This window comes from Lathamus discolor, chromosome 3 (genome assembly GCF_037157495.1).
Source record: "Lathamus discolor isolate bLatDis1 chromosome 3, bLatDis1.hap1, whole genome shotgun sequence".
In the NCBI taxonomy this organism is placed as follows: domain Eukaryota; kingdom Metazoa; phylum Chordata; class Aves; order Psittaciformes; family Psittacidae; genus Lathamus; species Lathamus discolor.
In genome coordinates, this window is record NC_088886.1 from 29839839 (window position 1) to 29863951 (window position 24113).

The 24113-nt window shown below is 58.4% G+C and overlaps 1 protein-coding gene across 2 annotated transcripts in view; it reads right to left on the reverse strand.

The window, feature by feature from the left end:
* Positions 1 to 1091: 1091 nt before the first annotated feature.
* The window catches only part of EPHB3 (EPH receptor B3), a 28112-nt gene continuing 5090 nt past the window's right edge, over positions 1092 to 24113 (reverse strand). The window contains exons 2-16 of one of the 2 annotated variants that reach the window (XM_065674452.1): positions 15712 to 15776; positions 14679 to 15351; positions 7005 to 7160; positions 6517 to 6852; positions 5591 to 5715; positions 5259 to 5427; positions 5062 to 5167; positions 4614 to 4711; positions 4290 to 4412; positions 3947 to 4194; positions 3505 to 3720; positions 3265 to 3414; positions 2984 to 3177; positions 2692 to 2847; positions 1092 to 2382 (exon numbers count right to left, since the gene is read on the reverse strand). In XM_065674452.1, the coding sequence (XP_065530524.1) occupies positions 2274 to 2382; positions 2692 to 2847; positions 2984 to 3177; positions 3265 to 3414; positions 3505 to 3720; positions 3947 to 4194; positions 4290 to 4412; positions 4614 to 4711; positions 5062 to 5167; positions 5259 to 5427; positions 5591 to 5715; positions 6517 to 6852; positions 7005 to 7160; positions 14679 to 15351; positions 15712 to 15776 (2924 nt within the window). In that variant the 3' untranslated portion in view covers positions 1092 to 2273. The remainder of the gene's footprint in view (positions 2383 to 2691; positions 2848 to 2983; positions 3178 to 3264; positions 3415 to 3504; positions 3721 to 3946; positions 4195 to 4289; positions 4413 to 4613; positions 4712 to 5061; positions 5168 to 5258; positions 5428 to 5590; positions 5716 to 6516; positions 6853 to 7004; positions 7161 to 14678; positions 15352 to 15711; positions 15777 to 24113) is intronic. The other variant, XM_065674453.1, reaches the window with a different exon arrangement.

Below are 24113 nucleotides of genomic sequence, written 5' to 3' on the forward strand. Positions count from 1 at the left end.
TCTGTGGTGTCTCCGGCAGCCAGCATCCCTGGCACATCCTGCAGAGGAGGGATGGTGGGATGCAGGGAGCCTATTCCCTGGCACAGGACCTGCTGCCGACCATCCTCCTGGCCTTCCTTACTGTTCCCTGGGGAACAGGACAGGATTAATGAGAAACGCAAGGGCAGGCGAGTTTCAAGGGAAGGGGAAAAATAGCACCTGCCTGGTCACTCTGGGGAGAGAGGAGTGGGGCCGGGCACAGAGAGAGCACAAGGGTGCACCCCTCATTTCAGGGAGCACCCGCTTGCTCCTCTGCACCACCAGCAAAGCAGCCTGTAGCCAGCGGGATGCACATCAGCCAAGAAGTGCTAGGACGTGAAACCACCCAGCATGAGCAGCTGGGGAACCCCTTGGCTACTAAGGAGCAATCCCCCCTGGGCTAAGGGCACAGGGACCCCTGACCCTGCTCTGCCAGGGACGGCAGCCCCTGAGGGAAGGGGTTACCCTGCTGCTCACAGCCGGGCCGGCTCCCTTGGCGTGCTCCTCCCCGGCTCAGCAGCTGCCATTTTGTGGACAGGAGGAGCGAGGCTGGTGATTCAGGGGTGCCAGTGGCTGTTGCAACACTCCTGCCCAGGGCTGGACTGCCTGGGGAGAACAGAGGAATGGAACAGGCTCTGGGGAGAGGCCCGGGACTGCAGGGACCCTCCAGCCCTGGGATAGGAAGCAAGCATGGCTGCTCCCTGCTTGTTTTTCACATACTGGGTTTGGCTCCCACAATTCCAGCTTGACTTGAGGAGGGGACAGTGGGCAAAAACCATAGCCAATGAGTGTATTAGATGGAACTTCACCGCCAGCGCTGCCCTGTGACTCACAACCTATGCACCTCCATGGGGGAGCACACTGGGTCCCCAGACACCGCAGGGTAGGTTCAGCATCACTGCCTGGTTTGACCCTGCGGGATACTCAAATACGTGACAGCAAGAGAAGGGGGGAGAAGAAAGGGGCACAGAGCCTGCCTGGGGCACAAGAAGGAGGAGGACCCTGGTGAGCAGCGAAGCCGCAGGCACCCGGGCCCATCCAGAGAGAGCGCGATCGAGCAAAGGAAACTCCGGTAAAATTCTTATTGCCTTTATTCTGCCCATTGCCTCACACAGTCCTGCCGGCCAGCACACACGCACGCACGCATGCACACACTCACGCACACTCAGGCACGCTGGGAGTCTCTCCCTCAGCTTGGAGGAACCGGGCTGCAGTGAATCCTCAGGGAAAGGTGAGTGAGTCTTTTGGCAGCAATCACAGCGTGTGTCAGGAGCGGGGCGGCCGCGCCGGCTCCCGCTCCTTCTGCATAAAAGAGGAGGCTGCGGGAGGCCGGGCCTCAGCCCCCGGCGCAGCCCCCGCCCCAGCCCGGCTCTGCGGCCCCGTGGGGGGGGGCGCGGCTGCCGTTGGTCGGTCCCGGGGCGGAGGGTCCCTGTGCAAACGTGCTGACGGCCTCGCTCTGCAGTCCAGAGCCGGCCAGGAGAACCAAGAGGGTAAGAGATGTGGAGCCGGGCTCCTCGTCCCCTCCCTCCCCTTTCTGCTCCCTCTTATTTTTTATTTTTTTTAATATATCTCTTTTTTTTTTCTTTTTTCTTTTTTTTTTTTTTTTTTTTGCCTAACTCCCTGCATAGTAAATCAGGTTCGGGTTCTGGCGTGCAAAGCCAAGAAAGGGAGCAAAGCCTTCCCTTCGGACACGTTCCAGTGCAGACCCTCAGGCAGAGGGGCCGCCAGGGCTGGAGGAGAGGAGTGATTGTCTGGGGCAAATTGCCCTGGCCCTGTTGCCGGCTCGGCCTCCCCTGGCTGCTTCCACACGGGGACCAGAGTTAGGGAAGGCTTCGGATGTGTCTGATGGACTCAGCGGACAGGTCAACAGTCTGTGGCCTCAGGGAGGGGAGGGAAGTGAGGACTTGGGGGGGAAATGGGGTGAAAAGAAATCCAAGAAGCAGAACAACTCTTCAAACTGATGAGCACCGAGACAGGGCGGGAAGCGGGATGTGCCATCTCTGTCCCATAATCCATCTTCAATATGAAGATGCGTTGCTGCCTCACCGCTCCAGGACACGGGACGAAAAGCTGGGCCCCCTCTCGGCACGAGTGCCTCCGATCCAGGGAAGGGCGGCCCATCCCGTCCTGTCCCAGGTGACCGTCCGAGGCAGAGGAGTGCCATGTGAAGGGGGAAACGGGAAGCCGGGCTGCACCGCAAACTGAACCTGGTTGGCAGGTTCCCTCGGTCCGTTCCAATGCAGAGTCCCCTGTGGTCAAACCTGCACCGGGAGCGTCTGGTTCATCTGCAGCCTCATGTCCTGAATGCTGCTCAGGATCTTCTTCTGGTGCCCTGCTAGCGTCACCCCTATCCTCAGCAGGTCTCTGCAAGCAGAAGGTGAAGACTCAGCTCCTGCCAGCAGCTATACCAGCACGCAGCCCTGCCCCATTTAGCTACTGCCAAGGGACCCCCCATCCATCTTCATTACAGCCCTCTGCCAAGTTCCACTGTCTCTCTGACACCACAGCGGGACTGCATGCTGAATCCCAGAGCTTCCCTCACTTGGGAAAACTCCATGCACAGCTCAGCCCTGCATGTGCTAAGGCTGGAGGAGCTGGCTGCCGGAGAGGCGAGGGACAATGTGCAGCAGCCCCAGCCCCAGCCTTATCCCTCCTCCGCAAGCAGGGACTTACTCTGCAGTCATCTGCGCCACCAGGTCAAAGGAGGCAAAGCCGGCGTTTACAAAGTTCTCCTTGTACCGTCCCATTTTGATGGCGTCTAGCCAGTCTCCCACAGTGGTGAAGGTGGTGTAATCTGGGACGGTGCGGTCCAGGAGCGGCTGGGAGATACTAAAGGGCAAGAGAGCCACAGGTCACAGGGAGCAGGAGACAGAGAGGTGTAACTAGAAGTGTATCCCTGCCCTCCCAAATCTCTAGTCCCAACCCCTCCAGCTTTCCCTGGGCTGGAGGCAGGGATACCACTGACCCAGACTGGACGCTGGCGATGACTTTCAGGCTGGCAGCGTTGCGGATGAGCTTGTCCAGCGTGTTGACTATCTGTGCAAACTTGGGCCGCAGGTTGCGGTCCCGCACCCAGCAGTCCAGCATCAGCTGGTGCAGTGCTGTGGGGCAGTCCATGGGGGGTGGCAGGCGGTAATCCTGCTCCACTGCGTTGATCACCTGTGGAGAGACATGCAGAGACAAGCTGTGAGCTAACTGGGCTCCCATGGGCAGCCCACAGCTCCCTGCTCCCCAGGGAACACTTACATCCTGGTTGGACATGTCCCAGTAGGGTCGCTCCCCGTAGGACATCACTTCCCACATGACAATGCCATAGCTCCACACGTCGCTGGCTGAAGTGAATTTGCGGTAGGCAATGGCCTCAGGAGCCGTCCATCTGATTGGGATCTTGCCTCCCTGCACGGATACACAACTCCATTATTTAGCACATACTTGAGGTGTCTCCCCCTATCCCCAGATCAGTGGATCCCCATGAGCATCCCATACCAGGGAGCTGGTGTAGGTGGGGTCAGCCGGATCATCCTCCAGGAAGCGAGAGAGCCCAAAGTCAGACACTTTGCAGACCAAGTTGCTGTTGACCAGGATGTTGCGGGCAGCCAGATCCCGGTGCACGTAGTTCATCTCGGAAAGGTACTTCATGCCGGCGGCGATGCCTCGCAGCATTCCCACCAGCTGGATGACTGTGAACTGCCCATCGTTCAACTGCCATAGGAGAGATCAGAAGGGTTTTCAACACCCCAGATGGACTGGGGGAGGATCCCAGTGTGCTACCACCACCTTCATCCTTCCTACAGCCCCCCTCTTTCCCATGCCATGGTGTCTATGCGCAACTTAGCTCTGGGGATACCAGCATGACAATGCAGAGGGATGGAGAAGGAGGCCTTGGAGCTGCAGCCCCCAGCTGGGGCAGGAGGGAATGGATGCTCACCCGGAGGAAGGAGTCGAGCGCACAGTTCTCCATGAACTCCGTGATGATCATGACAGGGCGGCTCTTGGTCACCACACCCTCCAGGTGGATGATGTTGGGGTGGTCAAACTGGCCCATGATGCTGGCCTCGCTCAGGAAGTCCCGCCGCTGCCGCTCCGTGTAGCCCACCTTCAGCGTCTTGATGGCCACAAAGATCTCACGGCGGCCAGGCAGCTTCAGGCGCCCACGGCACACCTCGCCGAACTCCCCTGCAGTGGGAGGGGGAGAAAGGGGTGGCACGGTGAGCCACGCGGCAGGGTGAGGCGACAGTCTCAGCACTGCTGTGCACAGCCCCAGGACTTGCCTGCTCCAATGACCTCCTCGATTTTGACACAAGAGATGTCAATCTCTTTGGCGAATTCCCGGACAGCTTCGTTGGGGTCCTCGTAGGTGAAGGGGTCAATGTAGACCTTCATCCCAGGGGTGACTGCAAGGGCAGAGGAATCATCACCAGGAGGGACACAACATGGGTGACAGACACCAAGCCAGCTTGGCTGGCTGTCAGCCCATCCCTCCCAGGCCCTGGCTAGCAAAGCCTGCCCCTTTGCTTGCTCATGGAGCAGGAACGGAGAGGGAGCAGGATTTGGGAGAGAGCAGGCAGAGCCCATTGCTGGGCTCTCACACTCACCGTATTGCTGCAGCTTTTCTGTGTACTCGGGGTCCGTGCTGTTGCGTTGCTTCCTGCCCAAAGGAGACGAGAGGAGGTGTTCAGTAACCATCCCTTTCCTGATGGGGCAAAGACATTCACTACCAGCTTGCAAATCCCAGCACAGACAGCTTATGCCAGAGAGCTTCCCCTCCAACAGCCTGTGAGCAGAGCCATCCCTCTGCTTGAGGTGCAATGGGACAAGATGGCCTAGTTGTGCTGAATGAGGATGGCAGGAGCTGCTGGGGAAGCAGAGATGCACAATCCTCCCACAGGACCTGTGCTCTGGTCCTACGCAACAGGTCCAGTCCTTCATTCTCAGACTGGAGCTGCCAGAGCTCTATTCACAGGCAAGGGGGAAAGCTCTGGGGCAGACACAAGCAACCCCGAAATCCAGCTCGGAACTCCCTCCTCCCTGCAAAGCCAGTACCTGAAGCAGACGATAGCGATGATCACTACAACGATGACGAATAACAGTCCCGCAGTGGCTGAACCCACAATCAGAGGAAGCTCCTGGAAAGTCTTGCTGGTGGAGCCTGATGGAGGAGAGGCAGGAATCTGTCAAGCTGGGGAAGGAGCATGCATATTATGGGTGGGGGACAGAGGCAGCCCAGTCCTGGTACCTACCATCCTCTGCAGTTGTCTGAAACTCTGTGGGGAGGCTGTAGCGGCCGTATCCAGCCACTGTGCGTGCCCGGACCTGCACCATGTACCGAGCATTGGCCTTCAGCCCGTCCAGCCGCACTGAGTTCTTCTGGCTGGTGACTGTGTTGGCAATGCCATCACTCTGGCCTTGCTGTAGGGGAGACACGTGGATGTCACCTCTAGGAAGCAATCCCTCCTCTGCTGGCTCCCACATCCCCCACGCACTATCTCTGCAGGGACCACTTTTGCCATGGTGCTGATGACCAGCCAAAAGGGCTGGAGGAGGGATAAGGCTACTCTGCCTTCTGCTTTACCTTCTCTGAGTACTTGATCTCGTAGTCGAGAATGATGCCGTTGGGTCTCTCCGGGGGAGTCCACGACAGTGTCATGCTGTTCCCAGTGCTGCTGTGCAGGTGCATCGTAGGCACGGCAGAAGGGGCTAGGAAAGAGGGCAGAGGAGGAATGAGCCATCTGTGCTAGGCTACCCACCTCCACCATCCTGCATTGTCATGGGTGAGTCTCTGCCTGGGACCTGCTCAGATAACCTTGCTGGAAAGGCATGGAAAAGCTTTGAGACTGGCCTCCCACAAGTCTCCATAGAGAGCTGCGATATCAACATCTTGCACACCTAAAGTGATAACGGACCAAGGGGAGCCTCAGAATTAGCACAGAGGTAACACTTCACCCCATGCCTAGCTGCAAACTGTTCTGGGGAAGCGAGCCCAACTGGGGGCTCCCTCCCCTCCTCCACTTGCCAGGAGCTCCACACTCCACCCCACTGATGAGACCCGTGAAATCAGATCAGAGCGCGGTGGCTGGAGATTACCAGCACGCTGGAGCCGGGCCAGAGTGGGAGGAAGCAGGGAACGGCAAAGCACTTGGCTGGCTGCGAAGGTTTGGGCTGGTGCTGAGCCTTCCCAGGCCCACAGGGGAGAAATCTCATTTCCTTCCTCCTCCCTTCGCAGCAGGCACAACATCTCTGGGGTAGGTCTAGGAGATCCAGAGCTCTCTGGAGCATCTGCCAACCCTGCCCTTCTCTGCTTGCATGCATTCTGATCTCATCTCCTCCAGGGACACGCGTTAAATGGAGAGGACAATTTACCCAGGGGATTAGATGCAGGCGCGAGGAGCCAGTAACACGGCAGCACAAAGGACTGCAGCCTCCAAGGCTGTCAGCAAGAAATCCCTGCTCTGCTCTGCAGCAGAGAGCCAGCCCCCACTCTCCAGCAGCAACACTGACCTGCCTGGTTGGTGGTGATGTTGACAGCGGCGAAATGGGGAAGGTAGGGGCTCTTGTTGGAGATGCCGTTCACAGCTTGGATCTCAAAGGTGTACTGGGTGTGGGCCATCAGATTGCTGATGTAGATGCGACGCTCGGTGAGGCCGAGCTGGCGCGGCACGAACTCCACGTTGTCGTCACAGCGGGTGCAGAGGTGCCGCTCCACGCTGCACTTCTTGCAGATGACATTGTAAAGCAGGTCATCCCGCCCGCCCGTGTCCTGCGGCTCGCTCCACTCCAGCACCAGCGACGTCTCGTTCACATTGGAGATGACGTTACGGGGGGCAGAGGGGACGCCTGTGGGGAGAATGTGGGGGTCAGCGATGGCACGGCCCCGTGCCCAGCTCACCTCTGGCGTGAGCACAGCACACTCCCTGCACACCAGCTGCGGACCCCCATCACCTCTACAGCAGCCCTCGCCTCCCCTCCTCGCCCCAGGCAGGACTCACTGGTGCAGGCGCTGTCTGCGGGGTCTGTGTCTGCTCGGAAAAAGCCGTTTCGACAAGTGCAGACTGTTGCTGCTCCGGACGTGGTACGGCTGTTGGGAGGGCAGGGAGAACAGGGACCTTCCCCCTGCTTAGACTTGAAGGTTCCCGGGCCACATGCTGGAGGAAGGGAAAATAAAATCATAGAATTACAGAATAGTTAGGGTTGGAAAGGACCTTAAGATCATCTGGTTCCAACCCCGCTGCCATGGGCAGGGACACCTCACACTAAACCATCTCACCCAAGGCTCTGTCCAACCTGGCCCTGAACACTGCCAGGGATGGAGCACTCACAACCTGCCTGGGCAACCCATTCCAGTGCCTCACCACCCTCACAGGAAAGAACTTCCTCCTTATATCTAATTTAAACTTCCCCTGTTTAAGTTTTAACCCATTACCCCTTGTCCTGTCACTACAGTCCCTAATGAACAGTCCATCCCCAGCATCCCCATAGCCCCCCTTCAGATACTGGAAGGTTGCTATGAGGTCTCCACACAGCCTTCTTTCTCCAGGCTGAAGAGCCCCAAATAGACTTGAGTTATAAAATGCACCCAGAAAACATTCCTCAACCTCCTTCCCAAAGCTGGGCAGACCCTTCCCCACTGCCCTGCCAAATCTCTGATCAGAGGCTTGAAGTACACAGGCCACCTACAAGCCTTCCCAATGCCATCAGCCATGCCTGGGGATGCAGGACCCCCGGCTGGGGCCAAGTGGGTGAGAGTGGGCTGCTGACACTAGGCAGGGGCACCCACCAGCACAGGCATAGCTCTGTCCTGGAGATGCTGTGCTCCAGCATCAGACCCAGGGCAGTTGGAGATGTGAAGAGCTGGCTGCCACCAGCACTATGGGGGTGAGGGCAGGTCCTGCTGGAAGAGCACACCCTCAGTTTTGTTTCTTCACTGCGCTTCCCCTGCTGGCTCCCAGACCCAGCACCCTCCATACGGCCAGTGATCTGTGGAAATATGGCTGCGAAGGAAAGGACCCCTCAGCACTGCCTGTAGCAGCTCCCCTGCAAGGGGCCTCTATGGCCCAAAATGCAGCCACTCAGCTCCAAACTTTCTGCCCCGGGCTCTCCAGCCACTTCTGAGCCCCGAGGCAGTGGCACCTCCTGAGGCCTGCTCAAGTGGAGCACTAAGCGAGATTAAAACATTCCTGCAGGTCCTTGGCTAAAGAGCTGCTTCAGCATCACTGCCACCTCCTACGCCCACTTCCGATCAGGGTCCTTTAAGGAGCCACAAATCCTGGGACCCTTCCCGGTTGGCACCAGGGGTTGTTTGGTTGTAATGAGGGGCACATGAAAGGATTAACAGCACTTGAGCCAAGGACCACAGTGGGCTCAGGAACCCAACGCATGCCTTGAAATAGCCTGATTTATCGCAATGCTGCCCCTGGAAGCGGGTCCTGTGCTCTGAGTTCGCAGCCAGATGAAGTGGCAAGTGACCTGCTGGTGCTGGCTCTGCTTTGGCATCACTCTGTTTACCACAGGTGGGGCAGCATCAGCACCAATGGCCCCAAAGGAAGGAGCATTCTCTTCACTCTCCTGCGGTTAGGGCAGCTCCTGAGGGCACGTAACCCTCCTGGCGGCCCAGTCCCACCTCCCGTGCCTGTCCCACATCACCCCGTAAACAGGTGGATGTTTCCTGGTGCTTCACCGGGCTGTGGCAAGCGGAAGTTTCCTGCTATGAGGCATCTCCTGACACCCTCCGTGGAAGTTTTCCGGCTGGTTGCAGCCCCACGTGTGGGGTGTGGAGCGCTGAGTCACATGCTGCTGGGCCGGCTCCACAGGGATCCACACACAGCTCCAGGGAGCCAGGGGACGTGTGAGCAGCCCCATGATGGGGGGAGGCCAAGCAGGGGACCTGCGGACCCTGTGCTCTTTAGCTCCCCTGCATGGATGGGCAGCAGGAGTTGCCTCCAGCTTCCAGGGTGCGAGCCTCCTGGCAAGGAGACTCCACTTTGGTCAAAACAGGACCAGCCACACGGCTCGACTTGCTCCGTCTCCTTCACCCGAGTTCACCCAGCCTCTGGGCCTTCCCTTTGGAAATGAAAGCTTAGCCCATTTCAACTGCGCAGGCTGGAGGGCAAAGGAGTGCACAGACCTGCTCCTCTCTGAGCAATGGAAGCTCCAGACCAGCCCATCCAGGGCTCCCGACCCTCAGCCCAGGCTACCCTCACCACGACAAAATGCAAAGACACGGACAGCAGATGGCCAGGGGTAGCGGAGCAGCCTCAGCACAGGCAGACGCACCCCAGCCGGAGTCCCAGGCGGTTCAAACTGGGTGGATGCAGATTCACACATAAGGAACCAGATTGTTGAGGAATGAGAGATGACTGAAACCTCTTGGACAGGAACGTTCTGGGCTCAGAAAGCTGCCAAACATGCTTCGGTTATGGACAAGAGCCCAGATCCATCAGGGACAAAAACCCCTGAAATAACAGGCTTGTTAGGGGGAGAGCGAAGCTGGAGCCACCAGAGCTTGCGTGAAGCTGACAGCCCAAGCATGGAATGGCAGTTGGGGACAGCGAGAAGCCCTGCAAAGGATGCAGGAGGGATGACGGCACTTGGTGCCTAGGGCCACCTGGTGCCAGCCTGGTGGGTTATGAGCATGGAGGGAACAGTGACCTCCTGTGCAGTGAGGACAGGCAGAGCCGTCCTTGGGCAGCTCCTTGCCATTGCACAGGAGTGCCCAATGCAGAGAAAAGAGATAAAGGTAATTTCTTCACATTCTCATGCCACTGTGGCAGGATGGGAATGACCCATGCCTCAGCTCTTTTAAGCAAGAGAAGAGCAGGAGGACCGCGGCCCAGATGCACTTGGGTGTTGAAGTTTCCAACTCTGCTTAATAAATCAGAGTATAAAGACCTTGGTGGCAGCATGACAGCTATCAGCCGCCACATTTGAAGGCTGTAACCGAGCTGAAAGCTGATCCCAGGTCCCCAGTGGATAAGCCGCTGTGTCATCTCTTCTCTGCAAGAAACTGCCTGTACAACAACCACTGTCTTGGCCGGCATGCCGCGGAATGAGCCTGGGAGCTCCAGAGCAGGAACGTGACTCCATCCAGCCGGAGCTGGGGAGCCAGGCTCCCTTCTCGCTACTGAGAGGTTTGCATAAGCACTTTTCCTGCTGAAGTGTCCTCAAATAAAATAACAACCCTGAACCTCAGCACACAGATCACATCTCCTGGTGCCAGGCTGTGGTCACCTCTGGGGAGAACATGACAGTCACTGACAGCCACAGGATAACAGGTCAGGGAAGCAAAGCGGAGCTGCCCAGCCTGAGGAAGAGCTGCTGGTTTGACAGGAGGGAGATGTAGCCTGGCCTCACAGTGGGGACGAAGGGGATTTGTGCACAGTGTGGGAGGGAGAGGGGCAGTAACACAGCCCAGGGGCTGCTGCAAAACTGCCCCTGCATCCTCTACGGGGCACCACGCACCCAGCACGGCACGGCACCCACCACTGCCCATCCAGCTACTTCTGCCCACCTCTGGGGCCTGATCCTGCCTCACAGAACTGCAGCACAGGGCTGGGGGAAGACGAGGGCACTCTTCCCAAAACAATCTCCACCCCGGTGAATAAAGTCCAAGGGAGGGAGCGGAAAAAAACACCTCCTGGCAGCACCAGTGAGCAGTGACTCATCCCGCAGGCAGCCTCCATCATTGCATGGGATGTGGGCAAGCAGCAACGAACCCTGCATGCATCCCCAAAATTTCGGAGTGCCCTCCCTTGGGAAAGGGAGGAAGCAAGGGATAGCCCACAGCATATAGGGAAATACCAGCCCCAGACTACCCTGTTTCAGGTCTCGCCTGCTTTCCCATCCACACAATGCTATTCCAGGCTAAGCAGCATCCTTCCAGCTATTTCTCTCCTTGTAGGACCGAAGCAGAACGCCTTGCTTGAGCCTAGATAAATTAAACCGATCACATCCCTTTGTCCAGCAACCCTGTAATTTCTTTAAAGGCAGCAATCGAGTTTGCCTGGGACGATCTGTGCTTTATGAACCTGCACGGCTCGCTCCCTTCCCGCTTTCGTAAGCGGCTGCAGATGGATTAGAGCTGTGGAAGCAACAGCCTGGCTACAACCGAGGTGGTAACTCTGGTTTTAAGTCTCTCTTAAAAGGCACTCGATTTAGAAAAAAAAAAAAAATAATAATAATGAAAAAAAACACCCTTTGGGTAGAAATATTTCACACTAGCGCAGTCCAAAAACCGAATGGAATAAATCTGAAGGGGAGAGCAGGGGAAGAGCCCCCGGGGGGTTGAACAGTGGCATCCAAAGAACAGTCGGGAAAGCATTTGATTTAAAAAAAAAAAAAGGGAAAAAATTCAATAAGCAAAGCTGCCTCTGGAGCCACAGCAGGTCACAGGCGGGACGGCAGGGGCATATTTCCTCGACTGTGTTACAAGTAACCCATTGTGGAACTGCCTGGCTGTAAACCGGCAGCTCTCCCCTGCCTGCGCTGCTGAGCTGCCTTTGATCTGGGAGCCCGGGCAATTAATAGCAAGCAGTTTCACTTCCTGGGTTTCATGCAGCAAGCCCGTGTTGCAACGCAAAGCTGCAAACAGTTGGCAAGTGTAATGCTTGCTTGGCATTTTTTTTTCTTTTAATACAGGGTGATGTTTCCATTAGTCACTGATTACACGGGAAATTTATTTCTGCAAAAATTCAGGTTTTGGCCTCAGCCTGACCTGCTATCACCTACTGACAGCACCCAAACATGCAGCGCCTGGTGCCATCAGAAAAGGGATGTCAAAAAGGCTGAGAAATGGGTCCAAGAAGAGAGTCTCATTCCTCTTCCCAAGCAGGGGGTAGGCTCTGGGGGCACCATGGCCCCTCCGCAGGACCCTCCATAGGATTGATCGCGATGCAAGGAGCGGGCTTGCTGCTAGTGCTGGCATGGAAGCCCACCTGACCCCAAACTTTTCTGTCTTTGGGTGAAGCCTGCTACACGAGGGGTGCAAACCCTGGTGAATTTGGCATGGGGAGCACATGCCCGGGAGCATTTTCGGGGATGTGCCGCACGCTGAGTTGCTCTGCGCCAGGAGCCCTGCACTACTCAAAGGAAACTCCCACCTGTGCAACATGGGGAGCACCTTGACACCGAATCCCCCCAGAAGTTTCGGCGCTTGCAAACCAAAAGGAGGAGGGATGGGGCTGCAGAAATGCTGAACCATGGGGGCTACAGAGGGTGAAAGCAGGGCACTCCTGCCTGCGGAGGCATGCAGGAGCCTTCATCCCCCTCCCTGCTCAGCAGCTCCTCTTCGTCCTGCAAGAGCCGCCTCTGCAGCTCTGCGTGGCAGGGAGCCTGTGGGAAGCAGCACAACCCCCAGAAGGGCCGTGTGCTAATTAAATAAAGATAATGAGGCTGAGAATGAGATGCCAAATCAATGCTGTGGCAACTCAGGACTAGAGCGCCAGATACCAGCCCGGCGTATCGCATTACAAAGCATGCCAAAGAAACTGCCTTCAGCCGGGCGGGATGAGCCCTCAGCTCCCGAGGGACCGGGATACAAGCTGCATTGTAACAGGTCTGAATGCAAGGTCTAATCCTGGCTCTGGATGGAGATAAAGAGGAGGAGGAGGAGGAGGAGATCTTCAAAGGCCACTCAAAGTCTCGGGAAAGGGAGAGATTTACAACAGGGCTTATCCCATCTAAGCAGTAACTGGGTATTGTTATTTATTAAAATGCCATCTGGCACTCAGAAGTGCTCCTTGCCTGCACGGTGAAGCCCTGGCGGGCTCCCCGGGGCTGAGTGCCGAAACCCCAGCTCCACAGGGCTGCATCCGCACCGCTCCCCACGCAGCGGGGGCTGAGCGCCTTCTCAGCGGTGCTGGGCTGCCGAAGCGGGGTAAGGGAACTTCCAGCCAAGAGCAGAAAAGGGAGCTGCAGCTCCAGCTTCTCCCAGCCCTTCTTCAGCTGTTTCCACTTAAAATGCACGATCACATGGCGGAAAATCTGATCCTACAAGCGCAGCGCAGCTTTCCCAGAGAAACGTGAGGACACCACCGCTTCTGCCCAGCGAGAAGGCAGGCTGCCGGATGGAGACGTGCCCACAGCTCAGTGTGGCTTCCCTGCACGCTGGGGCCTGGCAGGGAATATCAAAGGCGTTGGGAGAGCTGCCGTGTGGGTGTCTGCCCATCTGGGGTGATGTGGAGAGGGGACCTCGCCCCGGGCTGCAGTGATGCCCTGAGCCCAACACAAGCTCTTTGTCCTGCCCTGGGATGCCCCTGCTCAGCACAGACCGGATGCTTCCTGGAAACTGTCACCTTGTGCCCAAACCCTCCCACACCCTGTATGGTCTAAGATTGTCCAGTCCAAGCAAGAAGAAAAACAGCTCCCCAGGAACATACACCCAGCACATGCTTACGTGTGGGCTCTTCACCCAGCGATGGATGCTTGGCACTGGTGTCCACCTGCCCCAGGCAGAGCCAGATAGGCTGCTCACAAGACTGATGCAGGCGGCCAGGGCACCCAAGCTGGGGTTGTGCTGGCATTGATGGTGCTGGAGGCTCTGGTCCTTCAGGCTGAGCTCTCCCCAACCAACAGCAGCGGCATGGCTGATAGCTACACTGCTCCCAAAGCGAATGGAGAGGCCAGCCTGGCCCAAGCCCCATGTTATGAGCCATCCCAAATCACATTGCCCCTGCCAAGAGCAAAGGGCTGGCGCCAAGCATCCCGTCATCAGCAAGCACAAAGCATCCAAAACTGGGGACCCAGCCAGTGTCCATCTCCCTGTGCAACGCCTCCAGTCAAGGGGAGCAGTGACCTTTCTGCCCCAAACTCCAGCCACCCCAGGGCAGGGTCCTGTGTACCAGAGACCACTTCCAAGGACAAGAATTATCCCAAGGGAGAGCAACATCCACCTGAGCAGATTTTTCCTTATCAACACACACAGCCTGGGGGGAAACAGGAACACCAAAGCCACTATGCGAGAGCACGGCAGCTGCAGTACCTGCACAGGACTATGCTGCTGCCCAGGATGCCTCTACATCCCAAACACCTCCATATGTAGGATGCTCTTCCCTGCCCTCGAGCAGGGATAGGGAGCTTTGGCCGCCTTGTCTTTGTTCCACTCACCACCTTCCCCACAGCAAGCCCTCAGTACTGGCAGGAGAACATGCACCCGCATAGTTTCTCCTGAAGCCAGCGCAGCGGGGCCCTGCTCACCACCGGCATTTCTGAATGCTTCCGCACAAGCAGCATGAAATCATGCTTGCCAGGAATAATCACTTGCCCCAGCCATAAGCGCCACAGGAAGGAGAGAGGGGAGACACTGGGCACATCAGCAGGGGCGAGAAGTAGCTTCCAGTAATGCTCAGGGGCTGGATCCCTGCTGAGGACCATGCCTTGAGCTGCGACTCCTGGTGAAGGAGATGCATCCCTCAGAGGATAGCACTGGGGGATGCTAACCAGTGCGTCACAGCGGACACTGTGCCAATCCAGACCACGGAGGCTTTAAGGCTTGCAGATGCTGAGTCAAACTGCAGACTAGTCCGCTGAGATACCACCCTGCTCCCACCTCGGGCAGCCTGCCCAGCTCCCATGCCTCTGAAAACAGACTAAGCTCAACACAAAACTGCTTCTTCCACATCAACACATCCATGGAGACAAGAGCCATGGTCACTCTGCCACACACATACCTTGGCACTGGGTATCCTTCATGGTCGGCTCATATCCAGCAGCACACGTACACGCTCCCACGGGTACCATCCACTCGCCATCGCCATTGCAGTACAGCTTCAGTGGTACAGACACCTCCACCGCATTAGGGATGCAGGTGCCTGGTGCGATGACCAGAGAAGTGGGCTCAGCTCCTGTTAAAGTCTCCGGGAAGATAGCAAAGCCAGCAATGGTGTTGGAGCATTTCTTGTAGAAAGCCCGGACGGAAATGAGGGACATGCAGGCTCCCAGGTCTTGGAAGGCAAGGTAAAAGCCATTCTTTGAGAGAGGGCCAAAACTGCGCACCTTGGTGTTCACACGGCCAGACTCCAGCTTGGAGAAGCTCTCATCTGGGGCAATTGTATCCACTTTGATATAGGGGTTCTCCATCCAGAAAGGGCTGTTTGCAGAGGCAGAATCTGTATCCGACTCATAATAGAAGAGGTTGAAAGTCTCTTTGCAGGAGCCGGGGATGTTGGGGATGCTGTTGCAGTCCCGCACGGTGAACTTCAGCTCCACATAGACACGCTGGACGTCCTGGCGCTGGATGAACTTGGTGCGAAGCCAGTTGTTCTGGTTGGCCTCCCGCACGTTGCACACCTGGTACGTGCGGATGGGGTTCATGGCCTCATCGTAACCGCTGACTTCTTCCCACTGCGAGTGAGAGAGGAGGAGCAAGTTATACCCTCAGCTGGGGAGATAAGTGCCATGGACACACTGCGAATGGTGTGGGGTCGGGGGGAACAGGCAACAGGTAACAGGGAAGAGCAGCAGCTGCATCACCACCTGTCCCAGCCCTTCTGGTCATCAAGGTGACAAACAGCAACCTGGGCTGGGGACCACAGTGCTCACACTCTGCCAGCACAAGGTCAGAGGAGATGGTTTCATGAGATGAGAGGGTGGGGGGAAGATGCAGCCAGCTCTGCAAAGGTGCTATCGAGCAGCCCTGATTCCTGTGAGGCTAGGTCCAGCCGTGCCCTTGGAGGTCAGGACTGGGGCTGGCTCCAGACTTACCCCTGTCTCCGGATGAGTTGTCCATGCCAACTCAGAGGTCACCCACTTCGTGTCCATCAGGGTCTCTGGAGAGAGAGGAGGAGAGAAAGAAGTAATTGGAGATGAAAGCCAAAATTAGATGGAAAAAACCCAGGAGGAGTGGGGGAGAGGAGAGCCGAGCCTGACATTTCTGTGAAAAACAGCAACTTGGGGGGTGAGACATGGTGGGAGGAGGGGGAGCGGCACAGACAGGCTCCAGATTTTTCTCCTCCCGTCAGGAGAACAGGAAGAGTGAGGCGTCCCCGGGGAGCTGCGCCGGCGCAGGGAAGCAGCATGACGAGGAGCTGGGCAGGTGGGGACAGGGACGGGGTGCCACCCCGGCCACCAGCGCAATGCCATGCCTCCTGGCCAGCTTGGGGGGATGAGACCAGGCGCCCCTGCCCGCGCCCTCCCCCTCTGCTTTGGCAGGGCCTGTATTTACTGTGGCTGGGGTTGAAAGGGCCCGTTCCCATGACAGGGCGGTGCGGGCCAGGCAGGTTTATCCAGAGGAGGAGGGACTGGCAGGCTGCTCTCCCAGAGACGCCCCACATCACTCATTTTACAAGAGGGGAGAAGAATTTGACCGTCTGGCCAACATTCCTGGAGCAGACTACAAGACAAACCACCCCGGCAGCATTCCCCAAACAGCCCCAGCCCCAGCCTTGGGGGAGCGAGACGCTTGTCTGGGAAGAGCTGCAATTGCAGGCAGCTGTCGCTAATCCTGGGCAGAGCCGCATGGCTCCGCGCAAGCACCGTGCACAAAACCGGGAATGAAATGCAAGGATGGAGGACAACAATGTGCTCCAGTGCCAAGGGCCCCTCTGTGGGCTGCTGTGCAGTGACCCCTGCTCCAGGGATGGCCCATAGGCTGTTTGGAGGGGGGCACGCACCGCTGGGGTCCTCTGGACTGTCTCCCGGCTAGGGGTTTTTGGGGCAAGGGGGATGTAAATGGCAGAACTGGGAAACAGACCCTGGAGACCTCAATGTGCTCAGAGGGACTTTGGTGCCTGCCCCAAGCAGCACCCAGCAAGAGCTCCAAAATGCCTCCCTGCTGACAGCATCCCCCTCCTGGGCTGCAGGGATGGCCCCATCCCAGACCCTGCACAGCTCAAGGGCTGTCCATCAGTCCATCCCTCAGCCCACCCAGTCCTGAGATGCAGGGCAGGCAGCCACGGCTCTTTAGCGGCTGGGAGCTGCTCCATCTCCATAGCTGGAGCACAGGATGTGCTGGGGCAGCTCAGCTGTGCCAGGCACCACGGCTCAGCCCCAGGAGCGAGAGGTAGTTTCAGATTCTTTACTTCCACCCCAGGAAAACCACACGCTGGCCCAGCCAGGGAGGAAGCACAGAGGAGGAAAGAAATACTGGGTTTTGGATGAAGCCTGGCTGGAGATAAACACCTTCCTCCTTTGTCCCAACCCAGGGAGACCCATCAGCAGCTCCCGTGCCAGCACCCACAGCCAGGCCAGGAGCATGGGCTGTGAGTGCCACCGCAGGACAGATAAACAAGCACATCTGGGGACACGTGGGCTCCCCGACCTGCCTCGCTGTTTGCCAGGATCCCAGCCTGGCTGGCAAGTCTGCCACTCACCCAGGCTCTTTACCTGGAGCAAACACAAATGCAGTCACATTGCAGGCTGGTGGCACTGGCAGCAGACATGGCACTGCGGACAGTGAGGAAAACCCCTCATGGTGCCAGCTCCTAAGCCAGGAGAGGGCCAGGGAGGCAGCACCTATAACAGGCAGGACAAACTAACACCAACTATTGTTTGCAAATAGGAGGAGCGCATAGGTGGCTATTGGGCAGTGGTTATTTGCTGTTTCTCAAAAACACAAACTAGGGATATCCGACAAAAACAAAGGGAGAGAAAGAAGGAGCCCTCCGCCAAGCGGGTAATGAAGGGCACTCGCAATGAGGATATCATGAGGGCTGGGGCACAGGATGTGCAGGATAGTGCTGGGCACCCATGGGGCAGCCTCTGCCTAGTCCCAAAATACTGCCTGTCCAGGGGATGCAGTAAACCACCATCCCTCTCCCCTCCTGCTCCCCACAGCATCATCTACCAACGGCCGGCATGGGCTCGCACGACCATAAGACCTCCCTGAGATGCTGCTGTGCTCCCCAGACTCCAGCACCCGGGGTAACTTCCAGGGACCATAGGGGAGCAGGTTGTGGAGCAGGGCCACCCACACCTCTCTGAGGGACAGGCACAGCCCCAGCCCCAGCTGCCCTAATAAGGGCACAGCAGTGCCGTGCAGGGCCCCAGCACGCCGTGCCGGCAGCAAAGCAGAGCCAAGCGCGTGCTCGGCACTCACAGCACACCGGGCTGCCAAGTCCCGCACAGAGACCCTGAACGGGTCCTGCTCCTGGCACAGGCTGCAGTGGGGCTGGACCCAGCAGGAGGAGCAGGGAAGGGATGCGCTGCGTGCTCAGGGCTGGTGTGGGTGAGTGGCTGCTGCAGTGAGTCAGACCAGGGACCTGATGGGGATCTGGGTGGCAGGGTGTGCCCATGAGCAGGACAACACAAGGATCCCATGGCCAGCTGCAGCAGAGCTGGGCTGGACCTGACCACGTGGGGAGCTTTGCTCCCCAAACCTGCCCAGGGTGTGTGGGAACTCCCCTGCATGCCAGCAGGCCCCATGAAGGCAGCCGCTGACATACTGGCCCAGCCCCAGGACAGGACACATGGGCAGCCATGCCCTCCGGCAGCGCCCTTCCCCACCAGTGCCAGCCCAGGGCAGAGACACGGCTTGGACAGGAGGCTTGCTGCCTGCATCCTAATTTGGCAGCATCTACCATCTGACCAGCAGTGGAGGGAAAAAACCTGACAGAGCCAAGCTGACTGCTGGCGCAAGAGCCACGTAAACCACACAGAGAGAGCGGGGAGGGGAAATCATAAAAATCACCGAGCAATTCAGCTAAAGGAAACTGCTGAGCACGGAGGGCACAGGGGTTTCCTGCAGCCTTGGGAGCAAGTGGGGCCAGGTGGGGTCAGCGGCGTTCCCCAGCCCCTCACAGCCTCTCACTGTGAAGGTCACAGGCGGACAGCCCTGCGGGCTGCGGTGCTGCGTGATCCCGTGGCCTGCAGCAGCACGCTGAGCCGAGCCACAGAAACCGCTCTCTGCCCTTAAAGCTACCACAGAGACCTCATGACAGCCTAGCACCGAACCCACGTCCTTTCTGGGTTTCCTAAGTGCTGGCCCCCATGAAAATGCATGGGCAGACGGGCAAGCACTGGGTTTCAGTGGTTCAGCAGCACCAGCTGCTCTTTCCCTCTGGCACGCACTGCCAGAGCTGGGCTTAGAGGCAGCGCTGGAGGCTTCCCAGCTCAGTTCAGGTTTGCAGGTGCTTCAGAGGGACGTGAACAGTGTCAGGGCTGGCTAAGCAGTGAGTCAAAGCCACCTCAATCCTGAGCGCCACAGCAAGATCCCGGTCCCATTAGTCAATGGGAAATTGGCTCCCAATTTCGCCAGCTTGGGGAAGTCACCCTAAGGCTTGCTTTATCATTGTCTGCAGTGCTGGGGAGTTGTCCTCTCCTTACCTTCAGCTGGGCAAAAGAAAGGGACGCACTCAGCAAGTGCAGCAGGTCATAGTCAACTTATAAAAGCAGGATTTCCACGGCAGAGGGGGATCCCAGGGCAGGGAAAAAGCCTCTTTCCTTGGGCAGAGCTGTGTGCATTGCTCTGGCTGCCTCCTCCCTACCCTGCAAAATCTCCCAGGCACATCCTGAGCTGCAAAGACCAGTGGTCCCCCACCAGCAGTCCTCCCATCATCTCCACAGAGTCCCCAGCAGTTCAGTGGGTGTTTGAAGCCCTGGCGGGGACCCATCTGGAGCTGGGGACCTCTTCCTCCCCGTGCAGGGGCTCAGGAATGTGGCATGCACAGTCTCAGGCCAGCAAAAACGTTTGAACTCCCCCCCTAAGAGGCCCAGAGAGCCTGTCTCGCGCTGCTGAGCGGCAGACGCGCGCAGCAGTGATGGCTGAGCCAGAAAAGAGAGGGGGGAAGAAAAAGAATCAAAATTCTTTCAAGATGAAGCCACTGGGGAAGACTCAATCATCTCCACCAACTGGCTCCGATTTGAATGCTCTCGCCTTTGAACATGGGATCTGCCGGCTTTTATCAGGATGTGCTGGCAATGTAGGACGCCAGCGCCTTGCCCCGCTGAGGAGAAGGCAGCTCGCGCAAGTCCAGAGCATCCTGAAAGAAGGCAATGGAGGAAAGTTAGCAAAGACACCCACGCAGCCTTGCCACAAACAGAGGAACCTGTTCTGCAACGTGCCCATGCTCTCCGGGAGCTATGCACCCGTGGCACCACATCTGCAGGAGCTCAGAGCGGGGCGAGTGGCATGGCCCGGCCAACCGGCCACTCGCCCCGTGTCGGGCTCCTGTAAGCACCATCGATGGCTAGGCCATTTTCCCCAGGATGTGGCTCGTCTTCTGCTGTGGTGGCTGCTCACAGCAGTGCTGGATGCTTCTCCCCCCTGCTGCTGTGCTGTGCTCCTCTGGAAGGAAAGGCAGCTTGTTTAGGGATGCACTTTGAATCCTGGTGACTGCCTGCTAGTCAAAGAGCCACCAAAAGGGGCATCTCCCCACACATTTTAATTTCCTCCTCAGTTTTGAAGATAATTACAGCAGGAGTGAGCGGCCTTGCGCACTCTCCATTCAAGCACCTATCGGTACAATTAATCCCAGCACCGTTCTGAGCAGCGGCACAAAGGGCCTTTGGTGTAAGGTCCTTTATCTGGGAACAAAGAGCTGCCTGTGGGAGAGAACCTGAGGTTGCACTTTTCCCGCTGACGAGTGTTTCCCGTACACAAAAGCTGAGCCACACATAGCGCCCTGCGTGCGCGTCAGGTCTGGGAGACCCCGCAACATATTTTCCTGGAGCGTGCCAAGCACTCAGATCCCTCCTCCTCCAGGAGGGACCTTCCCTCTCTGACCCCATCTAAACCCCGTGGCCATCCTCCTCCCAGGCAGGGGATGGCCCGGCTCCAAGGCCAGGGGACTCCACATGCTGCCTGCAAGGGGAAAGCATTCCCATCCCACTCAGCCCACGGCAGCGCATGTGCACCCTGATGGGGCGCCCCACAAATGGCAGCTTCGGAGCTGTTGTGTGCACAGGATGTGACATACTGGGAGATTTCGGCACTCGCAGCCCCTCGTGCCCAAACTGCACTGCAGGGAGGCTCTCGCTGATGCAGCCGAGAGCCGGGAAGCGCAGTGAGGAAGACTGCATCCAGGGAGCGAGGGAGGCAGCACCCAGGGTGGGCCGGGGGTACCCGTGGCAGAGGTGCCAGGCACGGGATTTGGGAGCCTGGCGAAGGTGCCGGCAGACGCTGTCTGCCAGCTCCCTCTGCAGGGACGGGGCTGGCAGCACCGCCGGCATTCCGCACAGCCCGCGCCCTCGTCCTGCCCGGTGAATCCCGGCTTTCCCGAGGAGCCCTCCCGCACACCGGGCTGCCCCAGCGGCCGGTGCAAGGCCGGGGGCCGCGCGGGTCCCGCCGTCGCGGCTGTCGGTTCGGGCAGCGCGGTTCAGCCCCGGGGAAGGGCTGAGCACTCCCTATTGCTGCCCACGCCGGGAACCCGCTCTCGCTCCGTGCGGGGCGCCTGCTGCTCCCCCGCGCCGAGTGAGGGAAGCCGGCCCCACAGCCCGTCCTCTCCAGGGGTATGCAGAGCTCGGGCCACCCATGCCCACCAACGCGCCTTGGCCCCAGGTGTGGGGTGAGCCGTCGGCTTGCCAGTGAACTGGGAACAAAGGGGAGAGAGAAGGGGAGGAAGAAAGAAAAAAAAGGGGCCTGTATCACAGCTGTGGCCCTTCATGCCAAGGGCGTTTGGCCCATCATCAAAGGGGACTGGATTTGCTGAGGCAAATGATGACACATCCACTTCAAGCGGGGCAGGTTCTGCCTGCTGCTGGAGGCGAGCCAGCAGAGTGAAGAAGTACTGTGGGCACTTAATAATAGACTCATTATTTCTGCATTATGGCAGGGCCCAGAGGCCCCAACTGAGATTAAGGCCCCTTCACACACACCACACATGCACGCACAGGGCAGGCCCCAGAGAGCCTGGCCAAGGATGGACAGCACCACTGGTCCCAGCACTGTGGCCGGTCCTGGTCTGGCTGGCACCACAATCAGCTCCCTGCACAGCCAGAGATGGCAATTCCAATGATGCTACATGGATGCATCCTCCATTTCCCAATCCCACTCCCACACCAGGACATAACAACCTCACATGGGGAGACAGCCCCATAGCTCTGAACCATCAGCTGGCTGCATCTCGCTCGCAGTCTCCTCATCCAACCCTGCACTTTCTTATGGGCCAGATTCAGCTCTCAGATGACCAGGAGGTGCCTGGCACGTGGGACTGAGGGGGATGGGAGCGCTCCCCCTCCATCCAGCCCGGCCCCGTCGCCCACCCGCTGGCCGCTAACTGGCTGAAGAGGGTTTTCCGGCCGCGTGCTCCTCACCAGGAGCTGTTTCCTGATGGCCGCGAGACAGACTGAAGCATGTGAGAGAGGACAGGTGCCAGCTTCGCAAAAAGCAGATCAAGTGGCAGTGCCTGGGATGCGGGGAGGGACAGGCACTCATTTCCTCCCGGTCATGCACTGGGTTGAGCCGGGGAGGACAGATTTCTGCCATTCTGCGCACAGGGACATGCCAAGCCGGGCTCCGGCACCCGCGGGCACCCACGCTCTGTGCGCTCCCCTCCAAAGGACAGTACTTGGGGCCTGGGGCTTTTGCAGGATGGCAGGCTCCTGCCTTGCAATCGCATGCCAAGGACACGTGCAGCCTGCTGCCCGAGCCCTGCCAGATCCCGCTCTCGCAGAAAGGCCGTGCTGATGCTGGGAGAGGACGTGAGCCAGCTGCCCGAGTCCAGCCCTGCACTGCAATTACTGTTCTATTAATACCGTGGGGATTTCGGATGTCAGAGCCCGGTGTGCCACGCCAGGGTCAGCTCGGCCAGGGAAGAGCTGCCATCCCTGCCCACGTGGTGGATGCGCCCTGGCGCTCGCTGCTTCAGCTTGCCCAAGGGGAAAAGCCACTTTCGCTCTGCCAGACTGCGGGCAAGGGGAATGGACAGACCCCACGGACAGCCTCTCAGCCCTGCCTGCTGCCAGACACGCTGCCAGCCTCAGAACAACTGCTGCCCACTCGGGATGGGCATGTCCCTGCCCAGCCCACGGGAAGGGGCAGGCAGGAGCTCTATGGCCAGCAGGCAGGAGAGATTTATAGGTCACCGTCCCCAGCAGGAATGGCTATGCAGCCACCCTTCACTGCCACAGAAATAACTCATCTGATTGAGAGATGCCAGACCCGTTCGAGCTGCGAATGCCATCAACCAGGATGTAGGCAGCAAATTGTCCCGCAAAGCCGCCTTTGTTTCCAGGCCCTGCTACGATGGGGATGCTTCTGCCGCCTCCCTCCACAGCCCCATTGCCCTGTGGCTGTGGCTTCATGGGGCAGGTGTCCCCATAGGGCCACCAGGCTGAGCTGGGGTGGCACGGGTGGATGCAGAGCCCCACAGTCCCTGGGGGAAGGAGGGGAACGCGGTCGGTGCTGCAGGCCTGCCTCCGCAGGGCAGCCGTTTGCAGCAGGCCGACGTCCAAAGGGCCCCTCTCTCCCCACTCCAGCTCCACTTTTTTTCCAGGTTGTGCTTTTGGAAAGAGCCCAGGCAGGGAGTAATGATATTTCAAAACAGAAAAGACGCCACCCCCTCCCCAAAAAAGGTTACTCGCTGCACATCCAAAGGTTCGCCCCACAGACTGGGTGGCTCGGCTGCCAAGCTCCATCCCATCCCGGCAGCGCGGAGCGAGACTTTCTGCCAAGATCTCCCTCCTCTCTCCTGCCTGGGGCAGTTACCCAAACCTCCGTGCTGCACTACGCTCGCTTCCTCGTCTCTCCTCGAGCACCAAGCCCATCTGGAACTGCTTAAACCCAAATATCCCCCCCCTCCTTCACCATCGCCCCCACCCCCAAAGTCAGATTCTTCCAGAGTTAAAACAAGCACAGAGTCAGGAGGGGGTGCCGGGCCGGGCTGACTCGCTCCTTCATTTCAGTTTAATTTCTGGGGAACTAGAATAAATCTGTTCCTGGCGATCGTTCAAGCCCTGCACATTTTTCTCATTAATAAAAAAAGGCCTCGGATAGCACGCCGCGTGTGCGTGCGCGCCCGCCCCACACCCCCGCCCCACGGGGTCCCTCCCGCGCCCCAGCCCTTGCCAGGCAGGCGGCTGCGCACCCAAGGGACAAGCAGGACTGGTTGTGTGTGTGTGTGTGTGTGTGTGTGCGGGGTGGGGGGGGACGGACAGGGACACCGGCGTCCCCTCCCCGGGACAGCGACGGGTTTCAGCAGCCCTGCATGAACAGCCACAGCTCGGAGCCC